General features: G+C 43.4%; 1 protein-coding gene across 1 annotated transcript in view; it reads left to right on the forward strand.

The window, feature by feature from the left end:
- The first annotated feature begins 578 nt into the window (after nucleotides 1-578).
- The window catches only part of FAM184B (family with sequence similarity 184 member B), a 157,865-nt gene continuing 142,515 nt past the window's right edge, over nucleotides 579-15,928 (forward strand). The window contains exon 1 of the mRNA XM_030922890.1: nucleotides 579-936. Within this exon, the coding sequence (XP_030778750.1) occupies nucleotides 790-936 (147 nt within the window). The 5' untranslated portion in view covers nucleotides 579-789. The remainder of the gene's footprint in view (nucleotides 937-15,928) is intronic.

Consider the following 15,928-nt stretch of genomic DNA (forward strand, 5'->3'; position numbering starts at 1 on the left):
CCGCACCCTGCCACCCCCTTGGCTTCTCCTCTTTGTTTAGGCATCTCCGGCAATCCTCCCGCAATGTCCTGGCTCCTCTCCAAGATCCAGAAAGGAAGGCTGCCATCCCCAGCCCTGCCGTGCACTCGCGCAACTCAGGCGCTGGCCCACACACCGTGCGCTCCGGATCCCACACCTCCTCGAGTCCCGGTGACTCGTCCTGACCTACCCGCCCCTCTCTTAGCATCTCGTCCCCCACCCCCATCTCCGTCCTCAGCTCGGAGGCTCGGAAGCCGCGGGTCACTGTGCCCTGTCCCGCTCCGGAGGCTCTTCTTCCTCCTTGGCCCGGGATGACCACCTCTGGCAGGGTCCGTCGCCACGGAGTCCAGGGCCGCGCTCCACCCACGTGTCCAAGAGCGCCGTGCCCGCCCAGTGCAAACCCCCCAAGGCCGGCGGCTCCTAGCCGCGGAAGCTCTCCTCTTGCACACGAAACCTGCACTGGCTGGGGAGCGGCAGACGGATCGCCAACGACACGTGCGGGGCGCCGGAGCCTTGCCGCAGGGTGCGGGTGCCCGCGGAGCCAACCAGCCAGAGAGCCAGGGGGAGAGGAGAAAGGGTGGGCGCGCGGGTGGGCCCGGGAGGCGGAAACCTTCGGGAAGCTGGGGCCACGCGGCGGTGCAGGCGACGGGACTGCAGTTCCACCTCTCCCGAGAAACCCACACGCTCGCACGCCCGCGCGCGCACGCACGTGCACACGGTGGGCAGGGAGAACACGAGCGAGAGTCTTTGAGTGCTGGGCGCGTTTTAGTGATGGCTTCTGCTCTCAAAAGCAAAATTAACCCGCCCGGGACTTGCCCGGGCTCCAAAGACGACGCCCGCTGTGGCGCGGGCTGGAGAATGGACTGTGATCCCGAGATGCACGTGAAAATGTGCAAGAAGATCGCCCAGCTCACCAAGGTAAGATGGGGCGCAGCGGGCCAGCGAGCTGCACGCCCGGGGCGCCGGAGCCAGAAGGGAGAGAGGATGCCCCTCCCGGGAGGCCCGGGCCGAATCCAGACAGAAACTTTGTCTCGGAGGCCAACCGGGTAGGGAAGGGGTACTAAATCTGGGTGACTTGACCTTCTAGAGGCACCATCCTAAAGCAGCAGAGAAAGAGGATCCTTGCCAAGGAAACTCCCTCAGCCTGCTTGCTGAGCACGTGGTCTGTGCCTTTCCAAGGTGGGAATGTGAATCGAGTGTGTGTGTGTGTGTGTGTGTGTGTGTGTGTGTGTGTGTCTCCGCCAGCTTTGCTCAAGTGCCTAGAATGTTGTGATTTCATTCAACTGCCATACTTTACAGCGTGGGGAGGTCATGTGGGCTCTATTTAAACACTTGATCCATGTATTCCTTCATTCAACAAATATTTGCGTCATTCGTTGAGTGCCAGCAGCTTGCGTGGCACCGTACTAAACCTGGAATGCAGCCTAGGGGACTTACTATCAAACTGGGTGCAGACGTGTGTAGGAGCATAAATGGAGAAGAGCATGATTCACCAAATAATTATGGGATTAGGAAGGACCTTGGGAGGTCGATCAGCCAACCCACCTCCCTACCTCCTGCAGAGCCCTGATTGAACCTTCCCAGACTATGTCTTTTCAAGAAGACCAGCAAAAAGATGCCACCAGTGCTCTTTGTTAACCCTCTGCAGCTCCCCAATTAGGAGCTCCTTGTCACAGACTCCCCTCTGTGCCTTGTCTAGATGGAGAACAACATCCCTCCCTGTCTCCCACACAAGGTTTCAAGTGGATGAATTTAGCTGTTTGCTTTGGGGTTTCCTTTTGGTCTCATAATACACTCCTGGTGCCATGCCCACCAGGGAAAGGTCAGGTCCAGGTGAGTCCTGTGGCATCTGGAACATGCTCTCTTTCCTCACCATCTCCCTCTCACTTCCCACACATGTTTTGTGGGATCACAGACATTCCCCTCCCCCTGTCCCGCCAACCTCACTATTTTGCCAGGAGGAACAGAGCACAGAGTCTTGGAATTGAACACTAGCTGCCTTCTCCCACCTGTCTCATTAACTTCACATTCTTCGCACATAAGCCTGTCTCCAAAGAGGGCTCTCTTTGGTCAAGGGATGAAAAAAGAGATTGGAGATAGCCCTTAGAGTCCTCGGCATGTATAGCCGGTACTATTGATCTAACCTACATTCATCTAAATAGTGACACCAACCAAAACATGTATTTATTCAAGTACCTGAAAAGGCACTTGGCACAGTGCAAGGCATCTTCCCTATCTTCAAAGAATCTAAAATAGTTTTAGAGAAACAAGATTTGAAATATTGAGTGAAAGCTAGAAGACTATGTCTTGGGTGCTGAATTGGGTGCTTCCAATTACGAGTTCTATAGAAGTAGAAACAAAGGACAAATCAGTATGGAAGGAACTGCGAGGGGAGATTTTATAGACAAGATGATCCTTGAATTCAGTGTGGACTTACGGAATTCCTACTATGTGCCAACTGCTATGCTGAATGTTGATGGCATAACAATTAGTAAGATATGGTCTTGCCCTTGTGGTATGACAAACACATAAACAGATCATTTCAATATAAAATAGCAAAGATTCCACTCATTAATATTTATGGCACATCTATTATGTGCCAAGCACTGAAAACACAGCAGTATAGAAGGCATACATGATTCTTGGCGCACAGTAGGCAGTGTTTCTTAAAGTATATTCTGCATTAGAAATGATGATTGATCCTTATGTAGTGCCTCTGTTTACCATTTTTATGCTAATTGCTTAAATTAGAAGTTTTTGTTATTAATAGGCCACCCTTCTTTTGGCTACTATTTGTATGTGAAATATTTTCCATATCTTCATGTTTAATCTTTCTCTGAGGTTTATTTTGGTTGTGTCTCTGACAGGTGAATTTAATCCACAGGCATTTATTGTGATTACTAACATATTTGGGCTTTTCTTCCATTGGATCTTGTGTTTTTCATTTACCATTATTTCTCCTTGCTTCTTTTGCTTCCATTCTTGCCTTCTATCAGATTAGTAAATTGATCCATATGCCACTGCTGGTTTGAGAGCTTTGGGTTTTATTTCTATTCTTCTCAGAATCGTCTTTTATTTTTCAACATATACACTTAATTCTGATTTTTTTCTAACGAAGTTAGTATGTAATTGTTTCTTCCCATGAAAGAACTTTGTATATTTTACTCATTTAACAGCCTCTTCCTTCCCATCTTGTTATTGCTGCCTAGAGTTTTATTTTTACTTTTCTGTTTGTTGGTTTGTTTAAGAGACAAGGTCTTCCTCTGTTACCCAGGCTGGAATGTAGTGGCACAGTCATGGCTAACTGCAGCCTCAAACTCCTGGCCTCTAGTGATCCTCCCACCTCAGACTCCCAAGTAGCTAGGAACAGGTCCACACCACCACCCCCAGCTAATTATTTCTTTTGCAAAAATGTTTTGTAGAGATAGAGTCTCACCATGTTGCCCAAGCTGGTCTCGAACTCCTGGCCTCAAGCAATCCTCCCGCCTTGACCTCCCAAAGCTCAGGCCTGTGTCACCACATTCTATCTGTTTTTACTTCTTAAATTTAAAAATAGTTTTTATAGTTAAAAGTTAATTAACTTTACTGACATTTTATCAATTTTTCTGCTCACTATTTTTTTTCTTGAATCTGCAATGTTCCCTTTGGGTTCACTTTTCTTCTGGCTGAAATCCACCCTTTAATAGTTCTTTCTGTAGGTGCCTTGGTATGGGAGGGAATTCGTTGTTGGAAATGCCTTAATTTTGACCTCACTGTTATATGATCATTTATTTGGATATAAAATTCTAGTGAACAGTTATTTTCCCACATAGCATTGATGATAGTGCTCCACTGTCTTCTGGTACTAAGTGTTGCTGGTTAAAACTTCTACTGCCAAGCTAATTTTCATTCGCTTTTAAATAAGCTGAATTTTCTCCTTGATAACATTTCAGATTTGTTTTATTTATTTTTACTGTTCAGCAGGTTTTCTAGAACTGTCTTGGTGTTAGTTTATCTTTATCCTCTGCAAAAGTAGGAGGTAGGTACTATCTTTTGAGGATTATCATGTGCTTTTTTTTTTTTTTTTTTTTTTTTTGACAGTGTTTCACTATGTCACCCAGGCTGGAGTGCAGTGGTGTGATCAAAACTCACTGCAACCTTGACCTCCCATACTCAAGCTGGACTACAAGCATGAGCCACCATGCCCAGCTAATTAAAAAAAAAAAAAATTTGTAGAGACAGGGTCTCACTATGTTGCCCAGGCTGATCTCAAACTCCTGAACTCAAGCAATTCTCCCGCCTTGGCTTCCCAAAGTGCTGGGATTACAGGGGTGCATGTGCTTTCTTTAATTCTGGAAAATTATTACTGATTTTCTCTTGCAATATTGCTTCCTAGCCATTACCTCCATTATCTTTTCTGGCACTACCATTAGGAAAGTGAGGAAGCCTCACTATCGATATCCTGAGATGTAATTTTTTTAAAAAAGATTTTGTCTTTGTGTTGCATCCTGGTGAATTCCTTGCCTTCCAATTTGCCAGTCTGCTAAATAATTTGTCCAGTCCAGAGTTTTTCCCATCTATTAAGTTTTTTGAATTTCAATAATTATATTTTTTATTTCTAAGATTGCGCTTCCTATTTTCTTTCTGCCTAATTTTAACAGTTTTTAAAATTTTTACAGCTTTATTGAGGTATAATTTACACACCATAAAATTCACCTGTTTTAAGTGTTCAGTTCAACATTGTTTTAGTCATTGAGCCATAACCATAATCCAGTTTTAGGGACATTTTCATCACCCCAAAGAAATCTTCCCTTGTGGATATTTGTAGTCAGTTCCTGTTCCCATCACCAGCCCCAGGCAACCATTCATCTACTTCCTATCTCTTTAAATTATCTCTAAATGAAACCATATAATATATTATTCTTTCCATCTAATTCTTTTAGGTTCATCCACATTGTACCATGTATCATTAATTCATTCCTTTTTATTACTCACTTATTTATCTTGTTATATGGGTAGGCCATGTTTTATTTATCCATTCACCAGTTGATGGACATTTGAGTTTCTACTTTTTGGCTTTTGTGAATAATGCTGCTATGAACATTACATTCATGTGCAAGTCTTTATGTGTTCTTGAGTAAATACCTAGGAGCGGAATTGTTAAGTTGTATGATAACTTTTAATTTTTTGAGAAACTGCCAAATTGTTTTACGAAGTGACTATACCACCATGCATTCTCCAGCCTGCTTCCTCAGCACAGTCTCCTAGTACTGCACCCAGTTCTCAGGTCAAAGTGAAGTATGATTCTTTCCTTACTCCACTGTGCACTCACCCAGTTTTCCTCTTAAAGTTTCCTCTCCTGAAATGTCTTCAACTCTAAAAGTAAAATCCTGCTTATGTTTTGAGCCCCACCTCCTCTAAGGAAAATCTTTTAAAAACCTTACTTTTGTATTAAGAATGTGTTAATTGGCCAGGCACCATGGCTCATGCCTGTAATCCCAGTATTTTGGGAGGCTGAGTCAGGTGGATCACCTGAGGTCGGGAGTTTGAGACTAGCCTGACCAATATGGAGAAACCTCGTCTCTACTAAAAATACGAAAAAAATTAGTTGGGCGTGGTGGTGCATGCCTGTAATTCCAGCTACTCAGGAGGCTGAGGCAGGAGAATCGCTTGAACTGGGGAGGTGGAGGTTGTGGTGAGCCAAGATCGCGCCATTGCTCTCCAGCCTGGGCAACAAGAGCGAAACTCTGTCTCACAAAAAAGAATGTGTACATTAATTTTTAACTGTGTATTAATTGCATTTACGTATCCAACTATTTCTCCAGCAGTTTGTACAATGTCTGACACATAGTAGATCCTCAGTAAGCTTGTTCAATTTAATTATCATTTCCTCCCACAGGTTTGTTAATATTTCTTTCATGATACTCATCCCTCTGATATTATAGTTGACTTGTGGATAGTATGTCCTTAAAGTAATAAGCTCCTTAATTTTATTCATAACACTTTACACCTAGTAGACACTCAATATGTGGTAGTGTAATAAACGAATATTCATTTACACAGTGACCCAAGGTCCAAGGCGCACCTTAAAATCACCCACGGAGCCCTTATTTTTTTTTTATTATACCAATGTATCCAAAATATTCTAAAATATCTGTTTATTTATTTTTAATTTGTATAAATTTAGGGGGTACATGTGCTTTTTACATGGATACAATGTGTGGTAGTGAAGTCTGGATGTTTAGTGCAACCATCACAGGAAAAGGGTATGTTGTACCCAGTGAGCTATTTATGATTCTTTATCTGCCCTCCAGTCTCCCACCTTTGGAGTCTCCATTGTCTACTATTCCACATTCTGTGTTCCTGCGTACACATTATTCAGTTTCCACCTATAAGTGAGAACATGCGATATTTGACTTTCTGTTCCTGAGTTATACAACTTAAGATAACAGCCTCCACTCGGAGAGCTTTTGAAAACTCACCAGTTAGGCTGGGTGCAGTGGCTCACGCCTGTAATCCCAGCACTTTGGGAGGCCGAGGCAGGCAGATCACGAGGTCAGGAGATTGAGACCATCCTGGCTAACACAGTGAAACCCCGTCTCTATTAAAAATACAAAAAAAAAAAAAGAAAAAAAAATTAGCCGGGCGTGGTGGTGGGCCCCTGTAGTCCCAGCTACTCGGTAGGCTGAGGCAGCAGAATGGTGTGAACCCGGGAGGTGGAGCTTGCAGTGAGCCAAGATCACGCCACTGCACCCCAGCCTGGGCAATAGAGCCAGACTCAAACACCAGTTAAAGACTTGACAACTAAATGTAGTGCCTGTCCTAGATTGAATTTTATACTGACCAGAAAAATTGCTACAAGGAGATGATTGGGTCAGTTGACAAAACTGGAATACAGACAGTAGGTAAAGAAGATAAAAAAGTGTATCGATGTTAAGTTTACAGTAGGTAAAGAAGATAAAAGTGTATCGATGTTAAGTTTACTGGAGTTGACTGTACTATGGCTATGCAAGAAAATATCTTATTCTAGCTGGGCGCAGTGGCTCACGCCTATAATCCCAGCACTTTGGGAGGCCAAGGCAGGTGGATCACGAGGTCAAGAGATCGAGACCATCCTGGCCAACATGGTGAAACCCCATCTCTACTAAAAATACAAAAAAGGCCGGGAACGGTGACTCACGCCTGTAATCCCAGCACTTTGGGAGGCCAAGGTGGGCAGTTCACAAGGCCAGGAGATTGAGATCATCCTGGCTAACATGGTGAATCCCCATTTCTACTAAAAATACAAAAAATTAGCCGGGTGTGGTGGCACGCACCTGTTGTCCCAGCTACTCAGGAGGCTGAAGCAGGAGAATCGCTTGAACCCAGGGGGCGGAAGTTGCAGTGAGCCAAGATCGCACCACTGCACTCCAGCCTGGGCAACAGAGTGAGACTCTGTCTCAAAAATAAAATTAAATTAAAATTAAAATACAAAAATTAGCTGGGCATGGTGGTGCACACCTGTAGTCCCAGCTACTTGGGAGGCAGAGGCGGGAGAATCGCTTGAACCTGGGAGGCAGAGGCTGCAGTGAGCCGAGATCGTGCCACTGCACTCCAGCCTGGCGACAGAGTGAGACGCCATCTAAAAAAAAAAAAAAAGCAGCAGCCTTATTCTTAGGAAATGCACATTGAAGCTGATCTTACGTTTAAGGAAGTATGATGCCTTACTCTCAAAGCATTTCATTTCATAATGTAGGAAACAGATTATGGGAATAGAATAAAGGCTAAATGAGACAAAATGGGGTAAAGTTGGCGATTCTGAGTTACAGAGTATGTGGATATTCTTTGTACTGTTCTTTTTCTGTCGGTTGTTTCCTAAGTTTGAGATTCTTTCTAAGTCAAAGCTTAAAACAGGCAAACCAAACAGCATACAAGGGCCCAGGCCCATCTTATAAGGAGAAGAGGGAATGGTGGCAGGCATTAGTATTTTTTTTCAGATCTCTTCAAGAGCATCCAACATGCGGACAGGGTTGAGAACCACTGGTTTGGAGCAGGGGAAGGATGGAACAGTAAAGTGTACTCAGAGGAGGTATTTGGAAGAAGAGGTTCCAGATCCATTCCCCATTAAATAAAGCCTTTGGGAAGCTTTTGTTCTTGAAAGCATCAGGCAAATTTGCCCAGCCCTGCCCTGCCTCTGGGCCTGTGTCCACCTCTCTCTGGTTTTGTACCCTCCTAGCACTCTCCAGCTGGGTTTTGTATGTTTGTTTATCTTTGAGACAGGGTCTGGCTCTGTCGCCCAGGATGCAGTGCAGTGGCACGATCTGAGCTCACTGCAACCTCTGCCTCCTGGGCTCAAACCGTCTTCCCACCTCAGCCTCCTGAGTAGTTGGGACTACAGGCCTGCACTACCATGTCCAGCTAACATTTTTGGTCGAGACAAGGTCTCACTATGTTGCTCAGGCCGGCCTCAAACCCTTGGGCTCAAGGAATGATCCGACCTTGGCTTCCCAAAGTGCTAGGATTGTAGGCATGAGCCACCACACCGGGCCCCAGTTTTTTCATTTTGCAGCTCTCTCCATGACCTTATCCCCAGAAGAACTGGAATGCCTCCTACCTGGGGATTCCCCAGTTCCTATGTTCAAGAAACAATAGAATGTCTTACCCCAAATACGAGTGTTAACGGAGACTCTTTTATATTAAAACAAGAAAATGAGTGGAATAGCATGTATTCCTCTACAAGAACCATCTCTCAAACTGAAGGCTGACTCTCGGGAACCCAGACCATGCACAGGAGAAGCGGATACCAGGGCACTACCTCTCATCTGGACCAGCTAGAGGAAATGTACCCAGGAGTAGATGAGCAGGCGTCTTAGTGCCAGAAGCTGCCAAGCTCAAGTATAAGGAGTCAAACAACCTCATGGGACCCTCTCACTCATTCTTGTTTTGGATCTCTGCCAGTTAGTCAGAAGACCCTGCAAGAGTGAATGCTGAGTCAAGTGGCTGCAATTTCTCCATGTTAGTAATACCTTACGATTCTTTAGTTTTACATACTTTGCAAAGCATTTGACATACTTACTCATCCTTTGTGTGCACAGCAATTCTGCGTGGCTGGGAGGGAAGAACCATCTCTAACTGAGAAAGGGATTGGGACATCTGAGACCCGGGAAAGGGTCAGTATTCTTGCCCAACATCACATTAATATATATTGACAGAGCAGGACATCCAGAATCCAGCGCTGGATGTGTGTGTGTTGAAGAGAGGGAGGTGGGGAAGTTTCTTCCCTGTTCATCCTGATGTTTCCATAGCCCCTCTTAATTACTTTTACTACTTTTTCCACCGCAAGGGGGAATATATAATTAGTGAGGTTTGGAGCAGGGACTGGGCCTACAGATCTCTTGCTTCTTCCACCCTGCTTGTTCCTGGAGTGATCTGCCTGTAGAAGTACACATTGTCTTCTACACATCAATTATACAGGGGTAGGTGCACCTAGCAGGCAGAGCTGCCCTGGCCTAGCATTGTGACCAGATGGATAAGCATCAGGAATTCAGCTTGCCAGTGGATATACACCACAATCTCCAGTATGAACTTTAGTTGATAAAACGGTGATAATCTCAAAGCAGCCTCACACCTTGGTCTTGCATTTCAATTAGATCAGTGGGGAAGAGAAATGTTATTTACTGGGCCATCCTGAAGATCCAATGGACAGATCTTAGGATGAGTCTAGCTTCGAGGACTTTGGTACGGAGTTATAGTGAAAACTAATTCCTTTATTTGGGAAAGCATGTTAACGTGAGACTGGGAAACTTTTGAGTGGCAGTGTGGTATTTATCTGTAGATACATCTTCAATGGGAGGTTCAGGAGGTCAAAGTCACCGCTTCCTGCACAGTGGCACAGCCAGACCATGAGGACTATGTCTCCCCATGTCCCAGAACCTTACCCGTCTATTAAGACACATTAATAGAGACAATAACACTGTCTCTGTTATGGGGGTGGGGGGTGGGAGGTGATGGGTAAAGGATTGGGAGATGTAGTGGAGAATAGTCCCTGAGTTTAAAATCAGAAATAATAAGGAAAAATAATTATAATTTCTATTCAAAATTATATGTTAAATGAATTTAAATTTGATTTGTTTCTGGAGGGCAACTTTTCACCCTTATTTATACTAATGAATATAAATTAGAATTAAATAAGAATAAAAATGAAGACATCTAGAGAGCAAATGAACAATTTGGGGGTTAAACTTGGAACGCTCTTCCTCTGGATCCCTGTGTAGCTGGTATCAGCTAAATTACCATCTCTCCAAAGTGGCCTTTTCTGACCTCCACATGCAAAGGGGCCAACTGTCCTCATCTTTAATTGGGGGGAAATTTTCCACCCTGGTGATATGTTGTGAGGCCTCACCAATATAAGGGATGTAAGTGAAAAGTCATTTATAACCCAGCGTGGGGCACATCTGAAGCTTGACAGATGTTCATTTCCCATCCCTTTCTGAACTGGAGGAACTTCAGAGAGTCAAGGACTGCTGCCCAGTTGTCAAACTTGGAAACAAGCCAGCTCTCCTCCAGGCTGAGAGGCCAGGGCAGTGCTGTAGGGCAGGAGGAGTGACGCCTGTTGCCATGAGTGTCCTCAGCAACAGGCTGTCACTTGAGCCCTGTGTTTTCATGCCTTCAAGGTGTGGAAATCGTATTGCACCTACTGGCTCCTCTTGCTTTTCTGAAAATATCCTCCTGCTTGCAGGAGCTTGTTTGGGGACAGATGTTTAACCAGTTCCATACCACTTTGCTTTAGGACTCTAGACTTGAAAACGGCAGATCTGTTTTAACAAGCCCTCTCTGTTGGAATCTTTTAATTTAACGATGTGATTCATTGTGTAAAGAGCTCTCACGAATCTTTGCACCATACCGTAAACGGTACGAAGTGCACCTTAAGTTGAATGTCCTTGAACCTGCTCAGATCCCTGAACTTCTGCATAACCATTCTGGTCTCTCCACTTTCCACAGTGCCCCCAATACTCCCCTGCCTCACCCCAGCATTCCTCCTATCCTTTCTCCACACAGCAGCCAGAGTGATCTTAAAACCGAATCAGCATTCTCATACACTGCGGGTGGGAATATAAAATGATGCAACTGCTATGGAAAATGGTCTGGCAGTTCCTCGAATGCTTGGACATGCTTATCGTTCCACTCCTAGGTATATACCCAAGAGAAATGATGCAAGAATGTTCATAGAAACATTATTCATAATAGCCAACAGGCGGAAACCAACTAAATGTCCATCAACTGAGGAATAGATAAATACAAAAAGAAATCTTTCATCCCTTAGACAAAGAGGAGTGTGACTCACAGATGCAAGGTTTCTTTATGGGGTAATGAGAATGTTCTAAAGTTGGTTGTGGTGATGGTTCCGCAACTCTGAAGATACTGAAAGCCATTGAATTGCATACTTTTTGGGTGAATTTCCTGGTATAAGAATTATATCTCAATAAAGCTGCTAAAATGAAAACAAACGAAACTCGAATCAGGTCTGTCTCCTGTTTAAATCTAGTTCTGGCCAGGCGCGGTGGCTCATGCCTATAATCCCAGCAGTTTGGAGGCTGAGGCGGGCAGATCACCTGAGGTCAGGAGTTCAAGATCAGCCTGGCCAACATGGTGAAACCCCGTCTCTAGTAAAAGTACAAAAAAATTAGCCGGGCATGGTGGTGTGCACCTGTAATCTCAGCTACTCGGGAGACTGAGGCAGGAGAATCGCTTGAACCTGGGAGGCGGAGGTTGCAGTGAGCCAAGATTGTGCCACTGCACTCCAGCCTGGGTGGCAGAGCAGGACTCCGTCTCAGAAAAACAAACAAACAAACAAACAACAACAAAAACCCACCACCAACAACAACAAAAAAAAACTAGTTCTGAGTCAAGTCCTGGTGACTTTACCTCATAAACAAAATGAGTAAGTCCACCTATGTTCTCCATTTCCACTACCACCATAGTTGGGGCCACCTTCTCCTCTGGCCGCCAACCCCTGCTGTGATGCCTGCACTGGCCTCGTGGTCCAGTCTCGCCCACTCACACAGCGGCAAGAGTTATCTTTTAAATATAAACCAGAACATGCCATTTGTCGGTTTAAAACCTACCACTGGCTTCCCTTGGGATGAAATTTCAATTCCGATTTCACTTAGAAGAAAATGTGTTTTCACTTGGAAGAAAATGTATTTAAAAAAATATATATTTTATCGTGGTCACTTGAGGTAGCTCCTGTCTGCCTCTCAGTCTCATTTCCTCTGCCACACCACCGTTCTCTCAGGCCTTCTCCTGTGCCAAGCTTGTGCCACTGCGGCCCCTTGTCCTCTTGGTTTCGTCTGCCTGATCCGGACTCAGCCGACTTGGCTCAGATGCCTCTTCAGACTAATGCAGCTGCCCTGCCCCCCTCTGAGACTGTCTCAGCTCCATCTGCCTTTTTTCCTTTATTGGTTTATTGCCTTAGGGTAGGGATTTCTGTCTATTCTGTCCTCTCCTATATTCTCAGTGCCTAGAACAGTGCCTGGCAAGTGGTGGGCACCCAGCAAGTATTTGTTTATAGACTAAATGAACAAAATTCTTCTTAGACCTCCCACTGCTCTTATAATAATATATCAAATTTCACCAGGGACTACGGTCATCTTATAGGGGAGTGGGGAGGCCTCATTCAAGGTTCTGGCCTTGAACTCAAGAGGTCTAGCATCTCATTTCAAGTTTTTTAAGTGCACTAGGAAACTGACCAGCTCTGACAAGTAGTCTCTACCCACTCCCTCCCAAGATAACTTAGTCACTCCCAGCCCCTGACCACAATGACAGGATCTATTCAGACATGGTGCCTCCATTTGATCAGATCCAAATTCCTTCAGGGAACCAGAGTTATAAGGTAAAACAAAAACAATAATGGGAAATCAATCACAGACAGAAAACACACCCATTTTTGAAAACTCAGAAATATAGATAAGCAAAAATAAAAAGTTTTTTAAAGCAACCTAAATCTATAAGTATAGTGATATAATGATTATTAACATTTATGCATACCCTACTAGATGATTTCCCCTGCAAAGGGAGACACGTATGTTTTAAAATAGAGTTGTATTATATGTAACTATTGTGTAACCTGTTTTGTTTTCCCCCTTCACAATAAATCTTGAACTCTTAAATATAATTTTTAATGGTTGTGTTAGTACTCTGTTGTATGGAGATTGCATAATTTAACTTCATTCATTTAAGAAACATTTACTGGCTGGGCAAGGTGACTCAAGCCTGTAATCCCAGCACTTTGGGAGGTCTAGGTGGGAGGATCACCTGAGGTTGGGAGTTCAAGAACAGCCTGACCAACATGGAGAAACCCTGTCTCTACTAAATACAAAATTAGCCAGGCGTGGTGGTGCATGCCTGTAATCCCAGCTATTTGGGAGACTGAGACAGGAGAATCGCTTGAACTCGGGAGGCGGAGGTTGTAGTGAGCTGAGATAATGCCATTGCACTCCAGGCTGGGCAACAAGAGCGAAACTCCATGTCAAAAAAAAAAAAAAAGAAAAAAGAAAGAAAGAAAGAAACATTTACTGAGCACCTGTTATGTATTAGATAAAATCCCTTACCTTGTGGACCTCATAGGCAAGAAAAGTAGTAAAACTGTGAACAAATATAGTAATAGAGATCCTCTTATTCAATGTCATTTGGACATTTTGGATAATTGAAAACTGACAACCATAAAAGAAAAAACCTAACACATACACAATATTATTTTTAAACTTATAAAGCGGTCAGAAGGCCAGGCGCGGTGGCTCACACCTATAATCCCAGCACTTTGGGAGGCCGAGGTGGGTGGACCACCTGAGGTTAGAAGATCAAGACCAGCCTGACCAATATGGTGAAACCCCATCTCTACTAAAAATACAAAACTTAGCTGGGCGTAGTGGTGTGCGCCTGTAGTCCCAGCTACTCTGGAGGCTAAGGCAGGAGAATTGCTTGAACTTGAGAGGCGAAGGTTGCAGTGAGCCGAGATCGCAACATTGCACCCCAGTCCGGGCGACAAGAGCAAGACTTCATCTCAAAAAAAAAAAAGAAGGCGGTCGGGGGGGTCAGAAAACTATGGCCTAGAGGCCAAATCTAGCCCACTGCTCATTTTTATATGAGTTCCAAGTCAAGGATGATTTTTACATTTTTAATTGCTTGATATCTTCGAAGAAATAATTTGAAAACAGAAAAAAAAAAGAAATTGCAAATACTGGAACAAAATCAAAAGAAGAACATTCTGTGACACTTGGAAAATTATATGTAATTCTAATTTAGTATCCATGAATAAAATTTTGTTGGAACACAGCCATGCCCATTCATTTACAGGTTTTCCAGCATAGCTTTTGTGTTAAAATAGCAAATCTGAATAGTTATGACAGAGACTGAATAAAGCCTAGAAGAACTACTAGCTTTATAGAAAAAGTTTGAAACCCCTAATTTAAAGCATGCAAATAAACACTGGATCACTAATCTTTTAATTGAAGACTCAGTTTCAGTTCTTTGGGAATGGCTTGTTGATTGGCACCCTACCTTATTAGTCTTGTTTAAAGTACATCCATAATTAGGGTGATCTTTTAATTTCTCATCCAGACCAGGACTCTGCTGAGACCCAAAAGGGGCAGGAGGGGGGCACTAATCCAGAGAGAGCGCTGAAACAACAGAGGTAAACAGGGACTGTTCCAGCCTGATCCAAGGTAAGGTCACCTTGACCATCATGCATTTGTACTTTTTCCCGTTTTGGTTTAAGTGAAGAATGAGAATCTAAAACACACGTAAAACAATCTAGTTCAGAATTCTCCTAAACCTTTAAAACTTGTTTCCCAGTCTTTTTCACTTCTCTGTCACCCATAATTGGATACCAGGTTTTCTTCCTTTAGCAATTTGCCTTTATTGAGTTTTTCCAAAGCAGTGAAGCCTGTTTTCATAGGAACAACAACTTTCTTTTCACATCCATATGTAATTGACTTGCCACAGTGTTAAATTACATAATTACAACAACAGGTACAACCAGCATAAACAGGGGGCAGTGTGAGCAGAGAGAGGCTGAAGAGTATCAGTTTATCCACATGTTGGCTGAAGGCAGACTGGCCAAAGAGCTTCTCCTGTTTTTACACACTGAATTATAATTTTGATATGCTGCTAAGAACTGTGAAAATATTGTTAGTACGAGGGATCATGGAAGTTATGTTGAGATAATCCCTCATTGTGAGCCACTCTGGTTGATCCTAGTTTGTCATTATATCTTATAATCAATATTATCAACATTAATGTAATCAATATTATGATCAATATTATCAATATTAATATAATCGATATTATAATCAATATTATCAATATTAATATGATTGACATTATAATCAAAATTATCAATATTAATATGATTGATATTATAATCAATATTATCAATATTGATATAATTGACATTATAATCAATATTATCAATATTAATATAATCAATATTATAATCAATATTGTAGTGGCCCCTCTTTTGATTCTACTCCTGCACACTCACTAGATATTTCCTTGAGGTACATTCCTATGAGCAGAATTCACCTTTGTTATGGGTAATGCCCATGAAAGAATATCAGGAAGATTGGAAGAGAACAGCCTAGAAAAAGAAATATTTAGTGATTAAAAACAATCCGATAGACAAGATGTACTGAGGTCCTGACTTGGTAACTACAAAGCTTGCCATTTTAAAAGCCATTTATTACTCTCTCTCCTCCCGCCATCCAAATACTAAAAGAACTCCATGGGAGCAACACTCATAGTTTCAGGGACAATGGCAGAATTACTTTCTTTTTTTCTTTTTTTGAGATGGGGTCTTGCCCTGTTGCCCAGTCTAGAGTGCAGTGGTATGATTATAGCTCACTGCAGCCTTGACCTCCTGGGCTCAAGTGATCCTCCCACCTTAGCCTCCTGA

The sequence above is a fragment of the Rhinopithecus roxellana genome, chromosome 2 (assembly GCF_007565055.1).
Source record: "Rhinopithecus roxellana isolate Shanxi Qingling chromosome 2, ASM756505v1, whole genome shotgun sequence".
Lineage (NCBI taxonomy): Eukaryota > Metazoa > Chordata > Mammalia > Primates > Cercopithecidae > Rhinopithecus > Rhinopithecus roxellana.